This window comes from Panthera leo, chromosome B3 (assembly GCF_018350215.1).
Source record: "Panthera leo isolate Ple1 chromosome B3, P.leo_Ple1_pat1.1, whole genome shotgun sequence".
NCBI lineage: Eukaryota > Metazoa > Chordata > Mammalia > Carnivora > Felidae > Panthera > Panthera leo.
Genome location: NC_056684.1, coordinates 46,327,813 through 46,352,226, shown reverse-complemented (window position 1 = coordinate 46,352,226; position 24,414 = coordinate 46,327,813). Strand labels below are relative to the sequence as shown.

The following is a 24,414-nucleotide window of genomic DNA, read 5'->3' as shown; positions in this document are numbered from 1 at the left end:
AATCAGTACCACAATGTGAACATGCCCAAAATAAGCAATAAGCCAGTGGCTTCTCCACAAGCTTTCTCTGAGTTGGCTGGGAGAGGAGGTGTTGACTGGTAGGTAGCAAAGGATATGATGAGTAAGTATTTAGAGAAAGAATCTGGAACAAAGTCTTTGAGGGAAGAGGCATAGTTGAGAATAGGCTAGGTGGGGATCTCTTCTCCATTCCATCCAACAACCAGGACTTCTGTTCTGCAACAGTCTTGGGGTGAAAACACAACCCTGACGATTGAAGTCCCAGACTTTAACTCTGTGCTGTGTGAGTAAATAACTGTGTGACTTAAGTAAGTCATCTGACTTTGTTGTTTCAGTTTCCTTCTCTGAAAAATGAGAGAATTGACTTCTAAGACTCTTCAAACTAAAAAATCTTGAGATTGTATGAAATTAACTGTTAAAATAGTTCCTCTGTCTAACCCAAGTTAAGTCTCCTACATTATGACTCTTGAATTGAAGCCCTTAGTAACTAGAATTTATGAAACCATGCCTTAGAGAAATACAACGTTGAAGGAGGCTTCTTCCCACAGAGTGTCTTTCTGAGAAAGAGAGCCTAAGAGGAATGACAGAGAATTGCAGCCCAGATCAGAAACTTGGAGAGCCAGCTGCTGTGGCAGGAGGGACTGGGGCCAGCGCTGGCTGTGTCGAGGACTGCTGTCTCCCTTGTTCTGAGGGCATCTTCACTCTACCACAGCACACCCCCAATTTCTGGACTCATATTGGGGGTTACTGAGAACCCTCTGGGAATTATGAGTTCTGCCTACAGTACATCAAAGCTCCACTTTGGCATTTGGTTGATATAAAAAATTCCAAGAATGTCCCCCAGAGAATATTAGTTCCCCAGATCCAATGGCTAAGGATTTGGCTCAAGTTTGGAGTGAACCATAGAGGGCAACCAGGGCTTTCCATCTTTGACCTGGTATCCTGGAATTTCTTTGGATATCTCTAAAACTACATGCTATGGGGGCTCCTGGGTGGCTCAGTCGATTAAGTGCCTGACTCTTGATTTCGGCTCAGGTTATGATCTCACAGTTTGTGGGTTTGGGCCCGTGTTGAGTTCTGCGCTGATGGTGCAGAGCCTGCTCGGGATTATCTCCCAATCTCTCTCTCCATGCCTCCCCTGCCCCTCAAAATAAATAAACTTAAAAAAAAAAAAAAAAAACTACCATGCTATGAAGTGAGGAGTGGCAAACAGTGTGGATCTGCCAAGCTGAACCTGAGTGATTGTAGCTATTTAGCACAAACAGGACATAGGCAGCACTCAACTTTGCCAGGAGGACACTAATGTTCCAGAGCTCTGTCTTCCATAGATGGACTTATGTCCTTTGCTGGTGGAAAATTGCTCATCGTGGGAGAAAATGCAACAGCACACATTTTTGCGACATACCCAGCTCCATATCTGTCCCTGACAAATGCATTTGCAGACCAAGTAAGTGTACATTTAACAAAGATCTAACTCTGGTGAAAAGATATGATCTAGTAAGGGGAAAGCATAGTTGCATTATAGGCTAGCAGAAAGGAAAGGCTGTGTTTCCAAAGTCAGAGGTCATTAGGCATAACCCAAGCTTTTTGTTAACAAGTTTTTTCCTTTACCAAAGTTGACACTACTAAAAAAGTTTTCTGGTTCCTCTTTAATACATACACTTGTTTCACTTTGGTTGAGGTCTAGAAGAGAGCAGATGACTAAACATTTCAACCCCTAAAGGAGAAAATAGGGTTTGTTTCAGGATTACAGTCTCTTTTGTGATCTGAATGGGGAGGCCATAAGAAAAGACATTTCTATCTCAATTCAAGGACTGTGAAGTGTGGTAGTTGAGCCTAGAGTATCACTGATCCTCTGTGTCTCCTCATATGCACAGGTTTATCTAAACTCTCAAGGTAGCTAGAAGTGTCTCCACCTTATTCACATTTAAACAAGCTGCACCCACCATCTATGATATAGCCAAATGAACAGTTATTCTGGTCTATTTGTTGGAGGATCAACATTATCAACCTGATAGTCTCTTCCTCCCTTACTGTATCCCAGGAAGGTTGCTGGTCAACCTGGTAGGAAGGAAGGAAGGAAGGAAGGAAGGAAGGAAGGAAGGAAGGAAGGGAGGGTAGGAGGAGAACAGGAAGGAGGGAGGGAGGGAGGAAAAAAGGGAGAGAGGACATCTCCAGCAACTCTAAGTTGTTCTCTTGTGATCAGGATTTATACGATGGGACAGGGAAGAGTGAGCATGTGTATAAAATGGATCTTCCAGTTTGCCAACTCTGTCCACCTCCATTTAAGATAGATGAAAGAAACTATGCCCTCATGTCCTGAGCCTTTTTCCTTCCCACTTTTATCAATAAACCAAATAGGCAACAAGTCTTTCTTGAGCACTTTCTATATGCTCAGCCCTGTGTTGGAGCTGGAGGGACTGACAAGTAAACGGGAGTTGTAAAGATCCAAGATTTGGAGTCTGAGTACCTGACTTAAAATAACAGTTCTGTCCCAACTCCCTGAGTAGCCTTAGCTAAACTACTGAACTTTCAGGGTCTCAGGTTTTCATTTGTAAAGTGGGGATAGTAGTAGTACTTATCAGATTACTTGTAAGAATAAAATGAATAATATGAGGAAAATGTATTGTAAACAGTCTCTGCTCAGGAATTTAGAATCTAGTGAAAAACAAAATGATCACCTAAGAACAAGAGGAACATTGCAAAACTGAAGATAATTAGATGGGAAACTGGGCTGTAGGAGTCATAATAGTAATTTGGAACAGAGAGTCTAAGTGAGCTGGGATGATAAGAAAAGTTTTGGTGGAAAAGACACAGAGAGATGTAGCTGCCATAAAAAGGAATGTTATCATAAGCTGAAAAAATAGAAGGATTGTATTCAAATGAAGTAGTTTAGGGTCTTACTCTATTTCCATACTTAGAGTATCAGACTCATCCAAATGTCACACTTCAAGAGGACATACTACTGAAAGAGAGGATCCAAAAAGGTCACACAGCAATGAGTGGAGAGTAGGGATGTTTGCTCTAGAGAAGGTGTGCGTGCAGGAGCTGGGGAGGATGTATGTGATCATCATGTACCAGTAGCTTTCAAAGATTTGAGGGAGTGTCAAGTGCAAAAAAAGTTAGACTTGGTGTGTATACCCTCCATGGAGATTTGGTGGAAATTAGTACATAGCAGGTACTCAATAAATATTTATTACTATACTTATATATTAAGTATGTAAAATTTGTACACCAGTATTTATACACTAATTATAAAATATTTAATCCCTACATGAATGAAATTATGGTGAGATCAAGTTATATTCAATAAAAGGAAGACTCTTCTAGCAATTGGGGCTGGGCTAAATATAGACCCTTTTGTCACAGGACAACAGTCATTAGGCCTGTCTAGTGGTAGGCCTGTCTGGGTAACCTCCAGGGCTGGAAAGCTTGGATTCAGAGATTCAAACACCAGATGATGGACATTGTGGGATGTGTCCCCTTCAAGGTCCTTTCCAGCCTGGAGACTAAATTAGCCAGTTGGAAACTAGGAAAAACTGGTGTCATCTGAAGGAAAGGAGCAGGAGGGAAGTTGTTTCATAAACTTGGGACAGCAACACAGAAAAAGACGGGAGGGGAGAGAACGCAGGATTGCTGGAAACAAGATGGTGGGCGTCCTTTACCCCTCTGGGCATCAGTCTCTATTAAGTGAGAGAGAATGGCTAGGTGATAATGGTTCAAAGTGCCCGGAGGACAGGGAGGGTGGGAACAGTTCACATTGACTGGCGCAGTTGCTGAGTCAGTAAGGGATGCAGGGGCTGCCTCAGAATGGACTCTGGGGATGCCAAACAGTTGGGTTTCTCAGGGATCCTACGTTCCATTAAATTCAGGCACAGTTTATCTTATAATGAAGAAGAGGGGAGCAGAGTCAAGAGCTGTTGAGGGACCTTTAGAGATGTCTCCTGTGATTTCCGGTCCTTTCCATTCGAGCTAAGAGAGAAAGAATACTGACTTTCTCTCTGAAACCCTGGCTTGCATTGAAAAGGGCAGTGGCTTCATTGCATACTTCATTCAGTGTGGTTTGCATACTTCATTCAGTGTGGTCACAGGGTTTCATCCCTGTGCTCTCAGGCTTTTCTGAGAATGTGAGGAGCAAAGTGAAGCCTCTAGCCCCACATATTTCCCCCCTGAGTCCTGGTGCAATGCTGTCCTCCTTACTCCTCCTGAGAGTTAGCTGGGGCCAAGCCATCCCTGACACACCGCCACTCTGGGGGCAGGAGAGTGACACAAGCCTCCCTCAGAATTATGCAGTGTGCTGGGAGATGGGGCCCGGTCTTGCCTCTTTCCAAGCATCTGCCCTGAAACAAGTCACTCAGAACCTACTGAAGCCTCAGGTTCGTCTTCTGATAAATGGCATCAATAATACCTGCTTAATACATGGTAGGTAGCAATAAAATCCCTCAACAAGCAGTTATTTTTCAACCGTTAGCCAGCCCTCTCTCCCTCCCAACCTTGTTCTTATAATGCAGTCCTATATCATGTTACATGCTCTTCCAATTCATATCTTCAAGATGTACCACTGAGTATCTTGGTGACAAGAAAATTGCTTGGTCTTCTGGTCAGTGGAGGTCCAGCCTCACTGAGGGTTGCCATTTCTTACCCGATGCTTATCCCCATATGATCTCCTAAGCCTCAGTCACTGTGTTCACTTCGTTCACCTTTTCTCAAAGTGAGTTGCCAGTTTCTCTAAGAGCCGTGGGTTTAAGCCAGCTATTATATATAGCTAAGTAGAGAAATTGAATATTAGAAAACCCTGATGCTCCAACCATGGGCGACCCCTGAAGGTTCTGTATTCTTTAGGCTTTGCGGAGAGTTCCAGAGAGTACCAACTGTTAGTCAGTGGACACACAACAGAACTCTGGCCACCATGGCTGTATTTCTGGGTCAGTTTATCTCAAGAGCACAAAATTGTTTACCTCTAAGTATTGTTCAAGGATATTCCACAATTTAATTAATAAACAATCATTCATTCAGCCGATATTTGTTGGCATCTACTGAGCCAGATACAGCTCCATGGCTGTTCCTTCCTCAACCCTCAGGTTGAGGTGCCCAATCTGACAAGTAAGCAGATCCCTCTGTAGCAGGGTGATCATGATTGTGATAGGAGTAAAGTCGAATGTAATGGGAGTCCAGAGGTGGAAGCTTCTATCCTGCCTGGGAGAGTGGGAAAAGACTTTCCAGGGAAGAGCGCCCTTGGGATAACATGATTCTTTGAATACAAATACTTTTAATCTTCTTGTGTTGGAAAACAGATGAAAGGATGAGGAACTCAAATTCTAAAATCAGTTGCCTGGTTCTCATCCTGATTCTTCTGCTTATGAGCTGTGTGTCCTTGGGCAAGTTTCTTAACCTGTTTCTCTGCAAGTTTCCTCATCTGTAAACTGAGAGTAATAGTGGGATTTGTCTTGGGGCAATTGGCTGGCTCAGTCAGTGGAGCATGCAACTCTTGATCTTGGAGTTGTGAATTCGAGCCCCAGGTTGGGTATAGAGATTACTTAAAATAATAATAATAATAATAATAACAATAATAATAATAATAATAATAATAGTACGATTTATCTGATGGTTATTAGGAAATGCTAATGAGATAAACATATGAAACACCTGGCACATAATAGGTATTCAGTGAATAGTGTCCATCAATTAGTGGTTAAGTAAGTAAAACAATAGTTTGGAAAATATAGAAAATAAATTGTGGGGAAAATACCAACTAGAATGCACCACTTCAGAATACCTATTATTGTATTTCTTACAATATTTCTTACAATGTTTTCTTACAGTATTTCTTTTATGCACATTTTTTAAATATGAAATACAACATGCATATATTTTTTACTTAATATCATAAGCACTTTTAAATATTATCACATAGCTTTTATATTTATTGTGTTTAATGGCTGTAGAGTAGACCATAAATAGACACTCCCATTATTTTCAGCTTTTTCCCTATTTAATATGTTTTTAGATCTCTTCCAATTTTTTAGCACTATAAATAATGCCGAAGTGAGCATGTTTGTTTTATGATTTTTTTTCATATTTTAGATTATTTCCAGGGTATGGTTTTCAGATACCTAGCTGGGTCAAACTGAATAGATAATTTTATGGATTTTTTAATGCATATTGCTAAATTACTGCTGAATTTCCTTTTGAGAGTGGTACATTTAGTTCTGCCAGAAGAGCCTGAGGAAACTGGTATCATTTCCCTAATGTTTAGTAGTGTTTGCATTTTTCCATTATGAATCAGATTTTCCCACTTATTTGTTTCTTAATTCTGTTTTTCTTATGAATTTTCTGTTCATTTCCTTTACCCGTTTATCTACTGGTGTCTTGCCAGTTTGACTGAGGGCCTTAGTTTATTGCTTAGCTAGCTGGGTAGTAGCTTAGCAGAATGGTGTAGTGAAGGTAAGAGTCACCAGAGCTGAACTCTCTGGGTCCACACCTGACTGCCACTCACTGAGTTTGACCTTGGCACATAACGAATGTGTAAATGAGGATGACACTGGCACCCACATCTAGGATTGCTCACCAATGCATGTTAGTCATTACTAGGTTTGTTCTTTAACAAGAGGGGGTAAATTCTGCAGTGGGCAAATGAGTAGAATACAAGTTCAACCCCTTATGTATTTTCTCCTTCTGCAGGTAGTGGCCACCATGTTCCTCCTCATGATTGTCTTTGCCATTTTTGACTCCAGAAATTTGGGAGTCCCCAAAGGCCTAGAACCCATTGCCATCGGCCTCCTGATTATTGTCATTTCTTCCTCCTTGGGATTGAACAGTGGTTGTGCCATGAACCCAGCTCGAGACCTGAGTCCCAGGCTTTTCACTGCTTTGGCAGGATGGGGGTTTGAGGTCTTCACGTAAGTAACAGTGGTGTCGGGGGAGAGAGAAAGATTCATGCTATGCTTTACTGGGGAGAGCTGTGTTTGCACTATGGAAGTCAAAGAGAGTTCAGATGGGAGCACGGAGGTTAAGGGCACACTCTGGTCATCAGTATGGAATATTTCACTAGTGATTTGTGGTGTGCAGTATGGTAGGGGATGGGTGGGGAAGACAGACATGGACACAGATAAAGAGAAAGAGAGAGAGAAAGAGACAGAGAGAGAGGCTCCAGGTAAATTCCAGAAGAGATAGCCTTGCCCTATATAATAATAATCAATCCTCAATTGATATATGGTTTTATGTGGATATTTTGGTTGTATAACTTCTCTGCAGATTCACTTTGATACAAAGTTGCGGCAAGAATTTACATATTCCGATACTACTACAGGGCTCTTTCTAGGGAATCATGCTATGTATGCTTCAGTCATTCAACCTATCTTTACTGAACACTATCTGTGCTGTGGTCACTGTGCTAGGTAAGGAAATTTCAAAATCAGCTAAGACACTAGCCTTGAGCAACATAATAAGTGCTCTGGCAACTCCTAAAACTAAGTGCTAGACAAGAGAGTAACTAGCTAGCTATGCCTGGGGAAATTGGAAAAGGCATCACTGAAGAAGTGAGAGCTGAGTTGGGTCTTGAGGTATGAGTAGGAAGTCCCTGGTAGAACAGACATAAAAGAGAGCCTGTGTATAAGAAAAGGCAAGACGCCATGCTTTCTACCTCAGAATGTGCTGTGGAAACATGCCAACTGTCGGGACCAGTCTTCCAGGACAATCTGTACCCATTTCTTCCTTCCCACTTTTGCCCCATAAAATCACAGTGGCCTGTCCCCATCCATTTATCACATTTCTCTCTGGGAAAGGAACTCACTTGGTTCATCAGGAAACAGGGCTCTAATACAGAGAAAGAGAGGCAGGAGAGACATGTGTCAGGAAATGTTAGTTTGATATTTGCTATGAGAAAAGACTTGAGTGTTTCTAAACACTGACCTATACATATAGTCATATACATGTTATGACTTATTTAAGTGTAAGTTGGGTTGTCTTCTCCAATGTGAAAAACTAGCTATTGAAATAACGGATACCAGTCAGAATACCAGAGACAGGGTTGAGAGCTGTTAGAGTATAAGCATGCTGAGGACAGGGACCTGGTAGCTTCCTCACTGCTGCACTCCCAGTGACAAGACTCGGGCCTGTCATATACAGAGTCTCATAGAAGTTAATAAATGTCTGAACGAAATAATGGATAAACACTATATTCCAGACATGTCCTAAGAGATGAGGGATACAAAGAAAACCAAGCCACATCCCCTATCTTTAAGAAACTAGTAATGCAGTGAATTTTCTAGAGCAGTGGTTCTCAACCAGAGGTGATTTTTTTCCACCCAGAGATATTTAGCAATGCCTGGAGACATTTTTGGTTGTCCCAACTGGGGAGGGTGGAGATGAAAGTTGTTACTGGCATCTAGTGAGTAGAGGCCAGGTATAGTGCCAAACATCCTACAGTACCCACAACAGATCCCCACAACAAAGAATTATTCAGACAAATTGTTAAGAGTACCACAGGTGAAGGGCTCTTGTTCCAGAATGATTACCACTAGAACATGAAAAGGTTGAACAAAACGCCTCCAACTAGGAAGGATCTTTTGTATTCTTCCAACAGAGAATGAAAAACATATGTCAGAAAGATAATCAGAGCCCAGAATTAACCTATGAGTTTCGTTAATTCCACCTTCTTGAGCTTCGCTCTAGGAGACCACTGCCCCCATGACCAGGTCACCTCAGTTAGCTTCACACAGACCCTGAACAAAGATGCCTCAAAGGCCTCCCTTTGAGCCCTGCTTGGTGATTCATCCAAAGCTCTAAGAGTGATCGTGGTTCTAAGATAGGCAGAGATTTTCCCTACTCTCTCTTGGCTTTATTATGTATATGCAGGAGATCATGTCTGTGGCAAAGTGCTACAATCACCTAGTGCCAAATTGAGCTCCGTGTCCCTCTGTCAGGGTCTTCTCCCTTCATTCATTCATTTATTCATCCATGCAGCTACCTGAGCTCTCATTCAAGGAGTTGTGCTGGAGATGACAAAAACCAGTTGCTGTCCTTCAGCTTTAATTGTGTTTTGTTTCAGAGGGGTTAGCATAGGCTCTTACACAAGTTGAAGTTGTCAAATGGCATTAAACAGATTTGACTCATTAAAACCAGCACTTGAACGGTTTTCAGCTTCAAATTTAGGAATTATAGGGGTGGAAGTAGGGACATTTTATAGTATTTGGACATGTTTAAACAGGGACAAAGAGAATATTTCAGGCAGAGATGCTGCTGTATACGAAGACAAATGTTCAAACGACATGTGATCTAGTCTATCTGGAAGGGTGCATGAAGAAGGCTGGAAAGGACAACTCTTGTTAGATCACAGAGGATCTAAACTCCCAGAATGAAAAAATTGGGTTTTGGCCGCTCCCTATTGTGTAGATTATGGGAAGTAGCAAAAGATTTAGAGCAAAAGTTTGATGTGTTTAGAGCTCCAATTTAGCAAAATTAATCTGACATCACTACATAAAATGGATAAAAAGGAGAGTAGAGGATCAGAAACCAGTTAGGAAAGAGCTGGCTGGCCGATAATCGTCAAAAATTTCTGAGAAAACCTTTGAGGGATAACAGGTCTCCAAAGTATTCCCAGACTCTCCCATCCTTTCAGGATTCCCTATCCCTGATAAGCATCTCAGAAGATATCCCAGCTTGGATCTACACCCTCGGTCTCAGATAAAACCAAGACTGCCTTATTCTCAAGTCCTCACTTGCCCCTGTAAGACAGGCAGTGAGGATGATGGCGGAGTGGGGCACCAGAGGGTCCAACGAGGGCAAGTCAACAGACTCTAGCTGACTATTGCTTTTCCCTTAAATATTAGGATGTTTCCCATCTAAGCTCTCTCCACTAATTCATATTAAGTTGTTTATGACTTCATAGATGAAGGATCTCAGGAGTATTGTTAATATTTTACCCAAAGGAATGAATCCCTGATGATGGTATGTACCTTAAGCAAATAACACAGACGTTTTCCTGGGATATCCCAATCACAGCGTACAAGTGACACTGTGGACTTTTAAGACTGGGCCAAGAAGGATACCACATGTAAGGACCTTCATTTATGACTTGTGACCTTGGCACAACAGGTTCAGCCCTGACAGAAGGAAGAGCCCAGCCAGTGAAAAGAGGACATGTGTCCTGGCAGATATCTGGGACACTAATCTGTTAAATGACAGTGAGATTCGCCATTAAATCATGATGAACGAAAGAAAATGGTAGACAAATTAGATGGCTTAGACTTGCTTCATGTGTTTACCAAAGAGAAGTCTCCTAGCTCTTTAAAGCCCATGTACCTCTCCTAGGAAAGTCCTTGGGGGCTTGTGACGGGGCACTGAGAAAGCAGCGAGTGCAGCTTCCTCTCTCCCGTGCCGTAAGAGTGACATCTGGTGGCTGCTGTGCTCACCCTCGGTGCTCTTCCCTCCAGCCTGCATTCCTAATCCAAGATTTTGGAGTGCTTGAATGATCCAGGTGGAAGAGACCACCATGCAGATGAAAGAACGAAGTTCAAGGGCAGGGCTTATTTCCTTTATTATCCTTTCTAATCAAACTGTGATAGAAATAAAAGGCCACATGGAACATATATGTAGTTATTAAGCAGAAGGATAAAAGGACAGCCATCAACCTTTTCTAGGTAGGACAATGTGATGTCCTCAAGTATATGTGTGTGCTCTTGCTATTTCCCCTGCCTCCTCTGCATTATCCTGAATATTTGTGTTTACCATTCCCCTGCTTTAAAAAGTTTTATCTGAAATATATAGGTCATTGAACAATATATTGTACAGTTTTGCTTGCTTCTGAGGATCATGTTCCTTTCTACGGAGCTATTTAAATCAATTTCCTGTCTCTGAAAAAGATGGTGACAATTTACAAAGGCATCTGCTTTCTCCAATAACTATACTTTAATATAATGTACCGTCATTGAAGACTTCTTCAGAAGACAGAATCATGGCACAAAACCCTTATCAGAGAGGAACTTTAAGCTGTGACCTCAAAAAATAAGCATGTGACTAAATTATATTTAGTAGGTAATTCATATATCCACCTTTCATTTTTTAAAATTAATTCATTCATTGATAAACATTTCCTGATTGTTTATTTTGTGGTTGCCCTCATAGATGGATGATTTCCAGGAACCCCTCCACACCTTTCCATTCATTATCCCCAGGATTCATCATTTCAGGATACAAGAAAGGCAGTTCCTGAGTAATCAACCTGAACTATCCCTAGATGTCTTCAGTTTTGACAGTGGGTTCAGGGACTATATTTTCTGAAAGGAAAATAAATGGGGCATATTCTCTCAAGAGTACTCATAGGAAAATGGAATAGATCATCTGAAATCAGGTAAATGGAAAATCCAGGATGATGGTTGCCAAGCTACAGTGAGTGTCCTTATGCTTAGTTCTTGCTGAGTTAAAAGGGAACCATGAGCCTGAGAAAGACTGGCTTGTTTAGTGGATAACTAAACAATAATATCAGGAGAAAGGTCCAAGTGCAATATCATTAATTTCTTGTTTGATTTCAGAGCTGGAAATAACTTCTGGTGGATTCCTGTAGTGGGCCCTTTGGTTGGCGCTGTCATTGGAGGCCTCATCTATGTGCTTGTCATTGAAATCCACCACCCAGACCCTGACCCAGACTACGAGACAGAACAAACTGAAGACAAAACAGATAAATATGAACTTAGTGTGATAATGTAGTAGTGTGCTCAGTTCTGGGTTTGCAATTGGCTGAACTAGTATTCTCTTCAGAAAAGATGGCATCCAGGCATCTGTGTTTTCATAAGACTAGGATGGAATCCATCCAATTTTCTCTGCTAGCCGTGTGAGGCACCTAACTGTAAAAGCATTCAAGTAAAAGCTTGCAACTGCCGACCTCTTCTCCACCAGCTTCCCCCAGAATAGCACTGAATATTCCCTGCTCTGTTTATTTTATCCTTTGATGGGAATCTTTATTAGTGGATGAGCACTAATCACTTAGAACTTTGACCATGGACTTATTTGGATGATCTTAGCTGCATTACTTGTATGAAATGACATTACAAAAGCCTTGTTTTCAAATTCCACAAAGATTACATTTTGAGTATCAACCAAAACTAAATTGAAAGACAAAATAGTGATTTCAGTTAATATGTCCACGGATTAGCATTAACTCTGTAGTTATGTTGTGCCACTATCTTTGTATGAATACAGATATTCCTCAAACCTCGGAATAAAGGAAATGTAGACTACAGCTGGAAAGCACAGGGGAAGGACATTGTGGCATTCAGAAACCTCAGGAGACAAGACAAATTTGGGAAACCAAATGGAATTTTTTAATGGAAACCATTTATCAGATTAATCTCTTGCTCTTTGCATTTTAGAGGGCACCAACTAATTTCCTTGTCTTTGGTATATAATAACCTAAAATACAACTGTAACCTCAGTCATGAAAAATACATCACTCTGTATTTTTAACTCAAATGTATTTTCCTAATTGTCCACTTGAGGATAGACGTTTGAGAAAAGATGTCAATGGCTGCACTCATCCATTATTCTTCACATGCCCTAGAAGTCAAAACTGAAAGCCACTGGAACCTGGACTAGAGGAATCTTCAGGATAGAAGGTCCCTGGAAAGATAGCATTACCTTATTGGGCTTTACAACTCACAAAACACTTCCATATTTATTATCTAATTTAATTCTCATGGTGATTGTTTGAGGTATATGCCATGCTTCCCATTTTCTCAGATAAAGAAAACAGAAGCTCAGGGAAGTTAAGTGAGTTGCCGAAGGCCACAAGGAAAATTGAGCCTTGTCTAATGCATCCTACACCTTTCTGAAGATCAATAACTGGCCAAGATTCTTGGCTAGCCAGAAGACATGGATTGGCAGTTGCCAGAATGTGCACATCTTCTGGACATAATGTTCCTGGGATCCTAAAATATAAAGACCTTCATCATCTGGTTTTATTTCCACTGTTACTGAAGCACTAACAAAGGAAAGAGGTAGCAATTTGGTTGTACTTTTCATGTGCTGAAAAACGTTATCAGAAGGCCTCTCTTGCTTGCACTTGCTAAATCTTGCTCCTCTTCCCCCTCCTTCCTTCCCTGCCAATCACAAACATTACATTTGGGGAATTTCCTGTTGGTCAGGCTCTTCCCTGTGAAGTGCTCTAATTGATGTTGCTTTGGTGACAAATTTACACAAGCTTGTAACTCACAAGCACCAGAGAAATTGCCCTACACCAAGTGATTCATTCTCAAACTGTTAAAAAGCCCAGCCTTCCCAGAGGTATCCACTTTCCCAATTGCTTTGTGATGATCGCAGAACAAAAAGTAAATGTGAAATGTTTCCAGTGGCCTATGTTCTACCATCTACCAACCTGGAATTTTTTTTTCCTTGCTCTGAAACTACCTGGATATTTCCTCTTTGAAATAAAATTAGTGTTTTTTTTTTTTTTAAGTTTTTAGGAGTATTATGACTTCTAAGTACATATGTTCATCCTGTCTACAAATTGAGAACTCCTGGGGAGCTTTTAAAAACTACTAATACCCAGTTATTCTTTTGTAAATATCACAGTGATTCAAATGCATAGCCAGGGTTGAGAACATTGAGTTAGTTAAATTATATGTGTCTAAGCTTTCTTTGAGAACCATGTCTGGAGGTGGCCAGGTGATTCCTGGTAGCATTCACAGGCTTGGGATCCTCAGAGATTTGAGAGCAGTGGTTCTCAATAGGGGGCAGTTTTGCCCCCTGTCCATTCCCTTCCACCACCCCCTGCAAGGGGATATTTGGCAATGTCTGGAGAGGTTTTTGGTTGTCATAATTGGGGCAGGAGAGTTACTGGCATCTAGAGGATAGAAGTCAGCATGCTGCTAAACATCCTACAAAGGACAAGACAGCCCCAGCCCACCCCCCACAATAAAGAATTATTCAGCCCAAAATGGCAATAATGCAGAGGTTAAGAGACCCTGGATTTGGAAAAAAAAGTGAGGTGAGGAATAAGAGAAGACACCGAAACCCTGTGCCCTGGTTCAAGTTCTGCAAAAACTGAGATGCCAAACAAGTCAGGAACAGCCCCAGGGTAGATTATAATTATTAGAGGAAGAGGCAACGTAAAATTTTAGTTTTCAGGTTAAATTGTGTAATTTATGATCTATGCAGGTGCTCATTAAACACTACTTGGTGATTAATGACTGAAATTATAAAGAAGAAATGCACACTTATGGAAATCAACCCCAGGAAGGCTTTTTTTTTTTTTTTAATGGAAAAAAAAGGTCCTCTTGTTCTAGGTGCTCACATTTTCTCTCTGCCCCAGTTTACAAGTGAGTTTGCCTGTGGCAGGTTCTTATGCAAGATAATGTCTTTTTGGTTGAATGATCAGTATCAGAAGTCAATTAGAGCCAAATAACCTATTTTTTAAATAGACCTTTTAGGAGCTGGAATTTTAACATCCCCCACCCTCCTTGTCAATCATGAAACTTAATAGAAAGTATTTATTTTAATGACAAACAGAATTTCTCTATGATTCTCCAACTTGTTGAGATCTCAAAGCATGTCAAATATTGTAGGACTTTTTTTTTTAAGTTTATTTATTGGTAGGGAGAGGCAGAGAGACAAGGATAGAGAGAATCCCAAGCAGGCTCTGCACTGTCATCACAGAGCCCAATGCGGAGTATGAACCCACAAACCATGAGTTCATGACCTGAGCCGAAACCAAGAGTCAGACGCTTAACCTAGTGAGCCATCAAGGCACCCCAGACTTTTCTAACTAGAAAGAACCAAGGTTAATACTCAGCTGTTGAACAGGATAAGCAAAGGATAAATGTCACATTTAAAAATCTGATCCTTAAGATATAAATTATTATTTCCTTTAAGTTGTTTACACACACACACACACACACACACACACACACACACACACATCTTATATAAATGTTGTAGAATTTTTTTTTACCTCAATACCCGGGGTTTGTTGTCTTGCCACTTCAAAAAATGAAGAGGTGGACACAAAATGAGCAACAGGCAGAAGTTTATTAGAGTATAAGACCAGAAAAGAATAGTATGAAAGCTCTCGTTACAGAGAGGGGGCATTCAAAAGCTAATGCCTGCAACTATAGGTAAGGGTCCTTGTTTTATAAGGTTCTGGTCAGCACCCATGTCCCTTCCCCCCTCATTCTTTCCCTTACTGGCTAGACAACTTTAGGTGCTGGGTTGTCAATTCCTAATTGGTTCAACTCCATTGTGTGAGGAGTCAGACTGGTCATACTGTCTTAAATAACACAAGTTTTATGGTTTAGCTAGGTATTTTTATTGTCAACACATTATACCAGATGTACTAAACAGATAGACACAGACCATTCCATCCAAAAGCAATAGAACATACATTCTTCTCAAGGGCACATGGAAGATTTTCCAGGTTAGATCATGTGGTAGGCCACAAAATAAGTCTTAACAAATTTAAGAGGATTGAAATTGTATCAGGCATCTTTCTGATCACAATGGTATGAAACTAGAAATGAATTACATGAGGAATACTGGGAAATCCACCAATATGTGGAGACTAAACAACATGCTACTGAACAACCAGTGGGTCAAAGAAGAAATCAAAACAGAAATGAAAAAATACCATGGGGGTAAATATAAATGGAAATATACCAAAATTTGTGGGATGAAGCAAAAGCAGTTACAAGTGAGAAGTTCATAGTGAGCCTAAAATGTATATGCGAATGAAAAGGCACTAGAAGACCCAAAACAAATGAAAAAAGGAACAAAATTGAAGGACTTATACTCTCTGATTTCAGTACTTTCTATACAGCCAGGGACAGTGTGCTATTAACAGAGCATGTCCCTAAGGAGGGACAAATAGATTAATGAAACAAAATAGAGAATACAGACTTTGATCCACATTTATGCGGTAAATTGATTTTCAGTAAAGGAGTCCATGTAATCCTATAGAGAAAGGACACAGGTTTCAAAAAATAGTAATGAATAAAGGAATAGAAAAAAAGGAAATCTTGACTCCTACTTCATAGTAACATAATACACAAACATTAATTCAAGATGGATCGTAGGCTAAAGCTTCTAGAGGAAAACATGGGAGGATATATTTACAAATTTAGGATTAGAAGAATTCTTGTAAAAGAATATAAAACAATAAAAATAGGTTAATCAGACTTCTGCAAAATGTAAAACCTCTACCCATTAAAAGGTACCATTAAGAAAATGAATGTGCAAGCCACAGACTGGGAAAAAATATTTGTAATACATATACTTAACAAAGAACTTGTACCCAGAGTATCTAAAGTACTCCTTCAACTCAATAAAAAAGACAAACAGATGTTTTTTAAATGAGCTAAGGACTTAAATAGACACTTTATTAAGGAATATATATGAATGGCCAATAAGAATATGAATGAAGTTCAAATTAAAATCACAATAATGTATTAAATTACAGGCACTAAAATGGCTAATTCCAAAATAGACTTAGTAACAGTAGCTGAACTCATATTATCAGTGGAAGTGTAAAATGGTACTACTCTGTAAAAGTGTTTTTTTATAAAATTAAGCATACATATATTCCATGACCGTGCATTTTACTCTCAAGTATTGACCCAAGTAAAACAAAATATGTCTTCCAAAAAGCCTTATACAAGAATGTTCATAGCATCGTTATTCATTATAGCCCTCATTTGGAAAAAATCCAAATGCCCATCAATAAGAAAATGGATATATAATTTGTGGTATATTCTTACAATGAAATATTACTCAATAATCAAAAATAATATGCTAAAGGAGCACTTGGGTAGCAGAGTCAGTTAAATGTTCAACTCTTGGTTTTGGCTCAGGTCATGATCTCACAGTCCATGAGTTCAAGCGTTGCGTTGGGCTCTGTACTGCCAGTGTGGAGCCTGCTTGGGATTCTCTCTCCCTCTCTCTCTGCCCCTCCCCCACTCATACTCTCTCAAATAAACAAACAAACTTTAAAAATAACATGCTATTAATACATGCCATAACATGGATAAATCTTTAAAACATGCAGAGTAAAAGAAATCAGACATAAAAAGTACATACTGTATGGTTCAACTTTTAATGAGCTCAAGGGCAGGAAAAAGAAATCAGAGTATTATTTGCTGCAGAGGTGGGCAGCAGTATTGATTATAAAAGGACTAGAGAAAGTTTTCTGGAAATAAAAGTTTTAAATTTCTTGATTGGGTTAAAGATTATATAAATGTATACACATGTCAAAACTTACACTGAAAAATCTGTGCAGTTCACTGTATGTAAATAGTACAAGAAATCTTTAAAAATATTAATATATGATTTCTCATTTGAAACTATAAAGGCCACAAGTCAGTGGGATAGTAAATTCAAAGTAATAAAAGAAAAAGACATCAATCAAGAATTCTATGTCCAGCAAAAATATGTCCAGCAAAACTACCCTTTAAAAAATAAAGGAAAAGTTAAGACTTTGCCAGAAAAACAAAAGCTGAGAGAGTTTGTCACCGATAGATCTGCACTGCTTGAAATACTAAAGGAAATCTCTCAGGGGGAAATTAAAGGACATTAGACAGTAATCAAATCCACATGAGAAATAGACTGATAAAAGTAACTACATAGGTAAATATCAAAGGCAGTAGACATGTCTTTTGTTTATAACTTTTTTTCACATGGCATATTTTAAAACATAACTATAACACTATAATTACATGGTTCTATTGATAGTTTTATAATGTATAAGTATGTAATTTGTGTGACAACAGCATGAAGTGAGGAGGGAATGAAGCTGTATAGGAGCTAGGTTTTTTTTACAATATTGAAATCAAGTGGCTACTTATCAGAACTAGGTTGTTATAAATTAATAAATTTATTGTAATTTCCAGGACAGCCACTAAGACAATAACTCAAAAAATAGTAAAAGAGACAAAAGAATGAAAATACTGAACTACAAAATATGTTTAACACAAAAGCAGGCAATAATGGAGGAATAAAAAAATAAAAATACATAAGACATATAGAAAACAAATAACAAAATAGCAATTGTAAATTCTACCTTATTAATGATTACATTAAATGTAAATAGATTAAACACTTCAGTGAGAAGATGGAGATTGGCAGAATCAATCTGAAAATATCATCTAATTTTATACTGTCTACAAAAGATGCACTTTATACTGAAAGTCAAACATAGGTTGAAAGTAAAATGATGGAAAAGGATACACACCAGACAAATGGTAATCAAAAGAGAAGTGTCTACTAATATCAGAAAAATAGGTATTAATGAAAAACTGTTACTAGAAACCAAGAGAACATTTAAAAATGATAAAAGAGTGCATCAAGAAGACCTAAGGAGTGTAAACATACATGTACTTGAAAATAGAGTTCCAAAATACATGAAGTAGGACAAGTCTCCAGGACAGACTATAAGTAGGCCAACAAATCCCAATAAATTGAAAGGGATTGAAATCATACAGCAGTGCCTGATTGGCTCCATCAGTTAAGTGTTGGATTCTTGATTTCGGCTCAGGTCATGATCTCAAGGTCCTGAGATCAAGCTCCATGCGGGGCTCTAGACTGAGTGTGGAGCTTGCTTGGGATTGTCTCTCTCCTTCTTTCTCTGCCCCTCTCTTGTTTACACTCTCTCTCAAAATAAATAAATAAACATTTTAAAAAGGCAGTGAAATCATACAATATATGTTCTCTGACCACAATGAAATGAAAAATCAATAGCTACGAAATTTGGGAAATTCACTAGTACATGTAAATTAAACAACCACTATTAAATAATCAATGGGTCAAGGAAGAAATCCAAAGAAAATTAGAAAATACATTGAGATGAATGAAAATGAAAACATAACATATGGAAATTTATGGGATGCAGTGAAAGCAATGCTCAAAGGAAGATTTATAGCTATAAATGCATATGTTAAAAGAAAAAAAACTCCAATCAACAACCTAGTCTTCTGCCTTAAGGCACTGAAAAAGAAGATCAAACTAAATTAGGAACAATTTTAACTATACTGGAATAAAAAAAAAACACCTTAAGAGCAATCAAAAGGAATGAAATAATAAGGATTAAAGTAGGAATGAATGAAATAGGAAACAGGAAAACAGGGGTGCCTCTCTGGCTCAGTCAGAAAAGCATATGACTCTTGATCTCAGGGTCATGAGTTCAAGCCCCACACTGGGTACAGAGATTACCTAAATAAATAAAAACTTTCAAAACAAAAAGGAAACAGAAAAACAATAGGGAAAATTAACAAAATGAAAAAATGGGCTCTTTAAAAAATCAACAAAATGGACAAGACTTCAGCTAGATTAACCAAGAAAAAAGGAATACGATTCAAATTACTAAAATCAGGAATGAAAGAAGGAACATAACTACTGAACATACAGAAATAAAAATATTTATAAAGGAATACTATGAACTTCTATATACCAACAAATTAGATAACTTTGAAAAAAAATTTCCTGAGAAGGACAAAAAGCATTCAAACTAACTCAAGAAGAAATAGAAAATCTGAACATACCTGTAATGAAAAGATTAAATTGATAATCAAAAGACCTCCCACAAAGAAAAACCCAAAACTAGATGGCTTGTCAGGTGAATTCCACGTCACATTTAAAGAAGAATTGGTACAAATTCTTCACAAACTCTTCCAAAAAATGCAAGAGGAGAAAACACCGCTCAACTCATTCTATGAGACCAGAATTATCCTGATACCAAAATTACACAAAGATATTACAATAAAACTACAGACTAAAATATTTTATAAGTATTGATGCAAAAATACTCAAGAAAATACTAGCAAACTGAATCCAGCAACATATAAAAAGAATTATATTCCATGATCACAGAGATTTATCCTAAGGATGTAAGATTGGATCAATGTATGAAAAACAGTCAGTGTAATAAGCCATAATAGAATAAAAGGCAAAAATGACGTGATCATTTTAGTAGAAGCCGAAAAATCAATTGACACAAATCTAAAACATTTTTATAATAAGAACACTCAATAAATTAGTGATAGGAGGGAGTTTCTTTAACCTGATAAAGGACATCTACAACAAACACACACCAACATCATACTTAATGATGGAAGACTGAAATCTTTCCCCCTAAGATCAGGAACAAGATAAGTTATGTCTACTCAGATACTTCAACATTTTACTTGAAATCCTAGCCAGTACAATTAGGCAAGAAAAAGAAGTAAAAGACATCAGATTGGAAAGGAAGAGGTAAAACTGTGTTTATTTCCAGATGACAGAATCATGTATGTAGAAAATCCTAAGGATTACACATACACACACACACACACACACACACACACACACACACACACACACACAAATACTACTGGATATCATGGGCCTGGGTGGCTCAGTTAAGCCTCTGACTTCAGCTCAGGTCACAATCTCACAGTTCATGAGTTCAAGCCCCATGTCAGGCTCTGTACTGACAGCTCAGAGCCTGGAGCCTGCTTCAGATTCTGTGTCTCCCTCTCTCTCAGCCCCTCCCCTGCTCATATTCTGTCTCTCTCTGTCTCTCAAAAATAAATAAACATTAAAAAATTTTTAAATTAAAAAACACTATTGGATATAATAAATAAGTTCAGCAAAGGTGTAGGATAAAAGATCAAGAATCCAAAATCAGCTTTATGTCTATACACTAGCAACAAACCATCTGAAATGAAATTATAAAACAATTCCATTTATAATAGTATCAAAAAGGATAAAATTTACAAATAAATTTAACAAAATGCTTTCAAGCTTTGTACACTGAAAACTATAAAACATTGTGAGAAGGAGATGTGACTGTAGAAGAAAGAGGAAGTGAGAGAATATCATGAGAAGGACTTGGCCTACCATTGTTGGCTTTGAAGATGGACAAGCATGTGATGAATCAAGGAATGAGGGTGGCCTCTGGTAGCTAAAAAAGAAAATAGATTATTCCCTGGAGCATCCAGGAAGGAATGCAATCCTGATTTGATTTCGGTGAATCCATGTGGGATTTCTGGCCTATGGAACTGTAAAATAACAAAATTGTGTTGTTTGAAGCCACTATGTGTCAATTTGTTATATATGCCATAGAAAACTAATACTAATGGTAACACTGTCAAACACTCCCGAAACAATCTTGAAAAAAACAAAGTTGAAGGACTTACACTGCATGATTTTACAACTTAGTACAAAGCTGAAGTAATCAGGACAGTATGGATAAGGATAGACATAGAACAATGGAATAGAATTGAAAGCCCAGGAACAAACCTTCACACTTATAGTCAATCCATTTTCAACAAAAGTTCCAAGACAATTCAATGGAGAAATAAGTTTCTTTCAACAAATGATAGTGAAACAACTGGATATACACCTGCAAAGGAAAGAATTTAGATCCACGTCTTACAACATATACAAAAATTAATCCATTATGAATCAAAGACTCTAAATGTAAAAGTTAAAACTATTGAACTCCTAAAGGAAAACATAGGCCTATATCTTTATGACCTTGGATTAGACAATGGGTTACACCAAAAGCATAAACAACAAAAGAAAAAAAATAGACTGGACTTCATCAAAATTAACTTGTGTTTCAAAGGACACCATCAAGAAAGTGAAAAGACAGTCTATAGAATAGGTGAAAATATTTGCACATCATATATCTGATAAGGAACTTATGTCCATAATATATAAAAAATTAACAGAAATCAATAATAAAAGGACAAATAACTAATTTAAAAGCAGACAAAGGATTTAAATATACATTTCTCCAAAGAAGATATATAAATGGCCAATAAGCACATAGAATACATAGAAAGCCCAATAAACACATAGAAATATGCTCAAAATAATTAATCATTAGGGAGATTCAAATCAAAACCACAATGAGATACTGCTTCCCACCTACTTGAATGGCTAGACAACAACAAGTGTTGGTTAGGATGTCTGGATACTGGACCCTTCATATATTGCTGGTGGAAATGTAAAATGATACGTTTGCTTCAGAAAAAGTTCCTCAGTGATTAAGGAGAGTTACCATATGACATAGCAAGTCCACTCTTAGGTCCATATTCAAGAGAATTGAAAATATTTACACAAAAATGTCTACACAAAAACTTGCACATGAATGTTCATAGACACTTACTCATTACACCAAATAGCAGCACAAACATCCATCAACTGATCAGTGGAAAAATAAAATGTGGTATGTCCATACAATTGAATATTATTCAGCCATAAAAGGCATGAAGTACTGATGCATGCTACAACATGGATGACCATTGAAAACAATTTGCTAAGTGAGAGAAACCAGACACAAAAGACCACACATAATATGATTCTATGTATACGAAATGTCCAGAACAGGAAAATCTATAGAGTCAGACAGTAGGGTTTTCAGGACCTGGTTGCCATGGTCTGTAGGAAGAGGAAATGGAGAGTGATTGCAAATATATACCAGATTTCTTTTGGAAGTGCTACAAATGTTCTGGAATTAGATGCACAACTCTGTGAGTAATCTATAACCCCTGAATGGTATACCTTAAAAGAGCAAATTTTACAGGAAACACATTATCTCTCAATAAAAAAGAATGTTATGACCATTTAGATTAGCTTTTTCTTAAGTAAGCTCTACACCCAACATGGGGCTTGAACTCATAACCCCAAGATCAAGAGTCACATGCTCTAGCAACTTGGCTAGCCAGGTACCCCTATCATGACCATTTAAAGAACAACCTAGAAGCATTTAGTTGTAGTAGGTACTTGTATTCCTGTGATTCAGCACCTCCCTCCTGTCCCTATACTTCTGATAATCAGATCCATAGGGACATATGCATGGGGATGTTTACTGTGTTGTTTTTGACAGGGAAATGAAATGTGGTGGATGCATGTTATCAACCATCATGCAGCAGTTAGCAGCAATGAGCCAGATGGACATCTCGCACTTTAAATAGATCCTAGAAACAGTGTCAAGTTAAAAAATAAAAAGAGTGAGAACAAGATCTATAGTAAGCACTATTTGTGTAAATTAAAAATGCATAAATATAACATATTCTTCAATGATATATGCAAATGCAAGAATATAGCATCTTAGAATGGCTACCCTTAGCGGGAGTGAGGACTGGGATAAAGACTCAGAATGAAGGGGGAAAATAATAAAATAAAATAGAAGCAAAGCCAAGGACATGCGAATGTTGATAATGTGCCGTGACTGAGAAGTGTAAATAACTCAACTCTCTGCCCTTGAGGTCTAAGCAGAGACAGAGAAGGAAGAGGATAAGAAAGAAGGACTAGGGAGGAGAGGAGGGCAGAGAGAAGCTAGCTCAAATACACTCCAATATGTTAAGAGATGTTATCTCTAGGAGGTGAGGTTTATTTCCCCATCTCTTTACTTCTCCACCTCTTTTAAAAACAAAGGGAAGGGAATATTTTGTTTTGTTTTGTTTTAAAAGGTTAAGAAATGGGGGCGCCTGGGTGGGTCAGTCGGTTTGGTATCTGACTTCAGCTCAGGTCATGATCTCACAGTTCATGGGTTCAAACCCTGTGTCTGGCTCTATGCTGACAGCTCAGAATCTGGATCCTGCTTCAGATTCTGTGTCTCCCTCTCTCTCTGCCCCTCCCCCATTCGCCCCACCTCAAAAACAAACATTAAAAAAATTTTTAAAAAAGATTAAGAAATGGCAAAAGTCTTAGATAGCTTTTGAGTGACATTTAAGGGCACCTTGATGCTGCAGACAGCCAAAGGATTATAACCAGTACCATTCCCTTAGGTTGTTAAAGTGGATTAAAAATGACTGCCCTGTGAAGTGTAACCCATCACTGCCTCTCTCCATTCTAATCAGATCTGTTCTAACATAAAATTGACATATTGAGTACTCAGAGAGTCACCAGTGACCTGGATCCCACTCAGCTGTAGTCAAATATTATCATCCTGCTGAAAGAAAGGTATCTGATAGGTTTCTATCTAGTCTTACAATATGGCAATGTTTCAAAAATCTCAGAAATCAGTAAAAGAAAGGCTCTTCAAGATTTAATTCAAAACCAGCTGGAAGAACTGGATAGGATAAGCAAGTGTCAGGAATCTTGGAAATTCTCTTGGAGGACATCTCAGTATCTCACTTGGCTCTGTGCTGGGGCAGCGCAGTAATTACCCCCACCACTGGATCCACCTAATCCTACTTACAGATTCAACTCAGACCTAAGATCTGATACCACCAGTTAAAAATTTTTTTTTAATTTTTTTGATGTTTATTTTTTTTTGAGAGAGGGAGAGAGAGCGAGGGAGCATGCAAGCAGGGGCAGGGAAGAGAGAGAGAAAGAGAGGGAGACAGAGACACAGAATCTGAAGCAGCCTCCAGGATCTGAGTTGTCAGCACAGAGCCCAACTCAGGGTTCGAATTCATAGGCCATAAG

At 38.5% G+C, this 24,414-nt stretch overlaps 1 protein-coding gene across 3 annotated transcripts in view; it reads left to right on the top strand.

Moving 5' to 3' along the window:
* The window catches only part of AQP9 (aquaporin 9), a 115,983-nt gene that overhangs the window by 33,020 nt on the left and 58,549 nt on the right, over window positions 1-24,414 (top strand). For 2 of the 3 annotated variants that reach the window (XM_042941902.1, XM_042941901.1), the window contains exons 4-5: window positions 1,347-1,465; window positions 6,700-6,917. In XM_042941902.1, the coding sequence (XP_042797836.1) occupies window positions 1,347-1,465; window positions 6,700-6,917 (337 nt within the window). Of the gene's footprint in view, window positions 1-1,346; window positions 1,466-6,699; window positions 6,918-11,549; window positions 14,518-24,414 lie in introns of those variants that run through there. The other variant, XM_042941900.1, reaches the window with a different exon arrangement.